Genomic DNA, 4,324 nt, shown 5'->3' on the forward strand with positions numbered 1-4,324 from the left:
ATAATAATAAGAAGAAAATACCCAAATAATGGAGGTTAAATCAGGCTAGATTCTACTATAATCTCAATTTAGCCCAAACTTACTTGAACAATCATGACTTTTGTAGTTCATTTAATCTGCAATAATTTCAGTTAAATGAACCTAAATGATGTGTCAGGTTTTACAGTGCTGAATATTCAAAATACATCTCAATTGTTTTTAATAAAGTGATGGTCAAAATATTTAATTTAATAGTTATTAAAGAGTTATTAGAGTCTTAAAGAATGACAAATGATCTGTTACTGAAACATATTTGCAACATAATTACATAATGCACCAAATTATTACACTTTTGTTGAAGAAAATAAAAGTGCAGCTCCTGCTTTTTGTAATAACACATGGAAAATGTAAAAAAAATAACTTGAAATGAGGCAAAATTTACAACATAATTAAAAACTGTGGTGTTGTTGCGTACTGTGGCTTTAAACACCTCAAATGTTACCAGAAGTATTTTACGATTCTGCTCAATTATTATTACTATTATTATTATTGTTCATATATAAATGTAATAGCTGCAGTTAAAGGGATATTTCCAAAACAAAAGAAAAGAAAAAAAAGTCAGTGTGAGGAAGGAATCATAAAGAGGGTTTCCCTTTGTGTTTTTTTCTGTTAGTATTTTGTTGTCATGGAAACACATCGACCTCTGCTCTGTGAGCTGCTCTGAATTCAAAATCACAGTCGCAGAATCGACGTCAAACACAAACAAACATCAAACAGCACGCACTACAAAGTGTCTGCCGCGCTCCACGTCACGTGACTGTGTGTGTGCCGACACACACACACACACACACACATCAGATCTGTCCTACGATGATGAAGATGATGGTGTTTGTACGTTTCAGTCCGACTGAAGCTAACGTGTTTGTTCGCTCACTCACTCGCCGCCGCCGCTGGAGCGGCCAACATTACTGGCCCTGGGTCCTGCCTCCCGGAAAAAATGCTGAAAATGCCGACTCCAGATTTATTTTGGGTTTGAAACAAAAACAAAAATAAAACTCTTCAAGTTTCTTCTCTGCTGCTGCTTCTCGGAGACTCGGGGCTCACCGCTACTTCTTAGCCAGTTGGAAAGGATGCTGGCCCTTTAAATACACGTGTGAACACATTAATCACATCATCCATCAAAGTACAATTAAATCAGTACTTTTTAATTTACTTTTAGTTATTCGTGCTGTTATTTTCTCAACAAGTAGAATCTGGAACTTCCTTCTTTCTGACATTAAAGGGAGATTTAAGCAAGAAAAGAACTGATATTTAGCTTCGGTTTAAGTCTACGATGTCTTAAGAACATGTTCCCGTCTTTATCTCACTGGAAGACAGACTTTTGCAACTCACTCACTCTCTCACACCAAAGTCCATGGAGAAAATCATCGATTTTAGCTCACTGGGACACAGGAGCTGCTGGTCTACTGCTGCCCCGTATGGACTTTGGTGTGGGAGAGTGAGTGGTTTACATATATCAGTTTTACACAAGGAAAAACAGATTTTAACAGACTTAAATGACTTTAATGTACTTTCCATACGTTAAAATGATTGTGATGTTTGTATGATTATGTATGACACTGTTATGAAGCTTCTGTTCACTGTGGCTCTTACGCCATCTAGTGGTTGTGTTTGTCACTGTATGTATTTACAGGTCGTCAGCTGTAAGTCTTTTTTGTAGATATGAGTTAGATAGAACAAAATGTTTGCTCTAATCTGATTAAATACATTTTTACTGACAGAAAACAATGACAAGCACTTCAAAATAAAATATAAATCAGCTAATAAATGCTTTTAAATCTTAAAATCTCGTCTTTTTAATGTCTTAATATTTTGTCTTATTTTGTCTCAATTTAAACACAATTTTAACTCAAACATGTTTTCTTACAGAGATATTTAAGTAAAACCACTTTACAATAAGGCTATATATATATTAACATGACTTAATGCCGTTATAAGCCTCTACTAAGGTGTTATTTAATCTTATTAATGTCTATTTTACAGCGTCATAACTGTTACATTTACATAAATTTAAATGTTGTACACTAACACTAAATCATCATTACTTTAAGCATAATTAATCATTACTTAAGTATAATATTACCTTTATTATTATTAATGCTCCTTGTGATGTAATGGTTAATAAAGGCTTAATTAGTTAAATTATGCTTAAGTTATTACTGGTAGCTTTTTAAATCCAAAGTATGTATTGTTAATTAACATGATTAAATGTTGACTTAAAACGTGAATTAACCGTTATTTAAGGCTAATTATGACATTTAATAGCTGCTCATTAATGTTCTCTTATTGTAAAGTGTTGAAACAGTTTGAAAACACAAAGGTTTTGTTTTAATGTGAAGTTTGTGCAGCTCCTGCAGCACAGAGGGAATATTTTCTTTATTATTGGATCCAATAACAATCAGTGAAGGCTGTCGACAGTTAAAATCCAGGCCAAACCAACACAGAAACACACACACGAGAAGGTTTGGTGATTAAAAAATAAGCAGCAGCAGCAACAGCAGCAGAATGTAAGAGAAGAAGCTTCACTCTGGTGACTTCGTCCATTTGTCCAACACTGAGTCACTGAACGTTAACGAGCTTATGATGAGTTACAGGTTCAACATTAACAAGCTTTGTGAATATAAAAGAATCCAAACACTCAAAGTCAAAGTTATCAAAGTGTTTTAGCTTTTAGGACGAGCAGCAATATTTCCATCCAACAATATGAGCTTTTTTTTGAAGTGTGGTTGCGTGAGCGACTGACACCGACACAAAAAACAGAGTTTATTCTGTATACAATATCTTAAGAGTGTGTTCTACACTTTATCTCAGCCTTGAACAGCGTTTTCTGACAGGAAACTCAAGCTTGTAAACCACTCACTCTCCCAACACCAAAGCCCACACAGGAGCTGCTGGTCTACTGCTGCCTCGTGTGGTCACTTTGTGTCACTGGGGTAAATCTGAATAAAGGATTTGAACTTACTGATGGAGACGGTAAGTTCCTGTGTCCCTGTGAGAGAGTGAGTGGTTTCCTGTCTCACAGTGAGATAAAGACGTAAAGATATTATTAAGTTGAGTCTCAGGCTGTTTCTCGCTGTAGGGGGCGCTCACGGTGCAGTCAAGGTCACTCACATAACCACACTTAAAAAAAGCCTTAACATAATCCCTTTAATACACAGAGGCTGAACAGCTGTAAAGCAGGAAATGGCTGCCTTAAAAAAAATAAAATAAAGTATTTACAGTGAAAAGAAACCAGAGTGAAGATGTTTTAAAAAAATAGACTTGTTGTTTTTCCTGCCGTAAAAAAGTAAGACTTTAAAGCTTCGTCTGCGTCGGCTTCCTCCTTCATGACACGGTGAGGATTTAAGGCTGTTCCCTGACCTCTGACCTCTGTTTGTTGGTTATTGATCATTAGCTTCTACTTCTTTTAAATGTGATAAACAGCTGCTGCGTCTTCAAGAACTGCAGGATTCACGCTGTCAGAGTGAATCTGATCTTCTGATCTGATATAGGTGCAAAAATCAGAGCCCACGGGAAGTGGTGATTTTCAGATTAAGTCTTTTCCACCAGGAAAAAGAATAAGAAAATAAATGTGTTTCACCAACACTTAATAATATAATAATAATAATAATAATATATTCAGCATCCTCACATTTCAGAGGCTAAATTCACCTTTGAGGTAAAAAAACTTCAGATTTACAATTCCCTTATCAGGATTCAGAATTGATTCTGACTCAAATTCAACCAGAATCCATCACTTAATCCTGGGTTTTCTGGATTTTTAATCCCAATTATTTATTTCCACCATGAATTTTTAGAAGTTGAATTTTGAAAACAATGAAAAAAAGATAAAAAGAGAATCAAATACATAATTTAATACGAAAAAAATTAAATAAACAGTTTAATAATTCCTCAACACATTTTGAAAAAATTGAGAAATACGTACAATTAATTTAATTTACTGTTAATTCACAGCAGTAACATAATATAATATCATTCTAATTGTTGTCATTTTTGACATAAATGGTCTTCTTCTAATTATTGATTTTTCTCTGCTGAGTTGTAAACAAACAATAAAAATTATTTTGAAAATACGGAACATGGTGACATGTTTGTGTTTCCTCTTTGTCCAGGAACAGCCTTAAATCTGATATTTACACATTTACCCAAAACAATTCAAAGACGAAGAAGATGAGAAGATTCTAAAAAAATGTTTTAAATCTATCTTTATATATATACATATACATATATATGTGTGTGTATATACATATATATACATATATATAAATATATAAATCTTTGATCA

The 4,324-nt window shown here is 33.9% G+C and overlaps 1 protein-coding gene across 15 annotated transcripts in view; it reads right to left on the reverse strand.

Annotated features, from left to right (window-relative positions):
• Nucleotides 1-956: 956 nt before the first annotated feature.
• The window catches only part of col13a1 (collagen, type XIII, alpha 1), a 55,410-nt gene continuing 52,042 nt past the window's right edge, over nt 957-4,324 (reverse strand). For 10 of the 15 annotated variants that reach the window (XM_058651033.1, XM_058651037.1, XM_058651036.1 and 7 more), the window contains one exon: nt 958-1,118. In XM_058651033.1, the coding sequence (XP_058507016.1) occupies nt 1,086-1,118 (33 nt within the window). In that variant the 3' untranslated portion in view covers nt 958-1,085. Of the gene's footprint in view, nt 1,119-4,275 lie in introns of those variants that run through there. The other 5 variants (XM_058651047.1, XM_058651035.1, XM_058651043.1 and 2 more) reach the window with 3 other exon arrangements.

Source organism: Solea solea, chromosome 15 (assembly GCF_958295425.1).
Source record: "Solea solea chromosome 15, fSolSol10.1, whole genome shotgun sequence".
NCBI lineage: Eukaryota > Metazoa > Chordata > Actinopteri > Pleuronectiformes > Soleidae > Solea > Solea solea.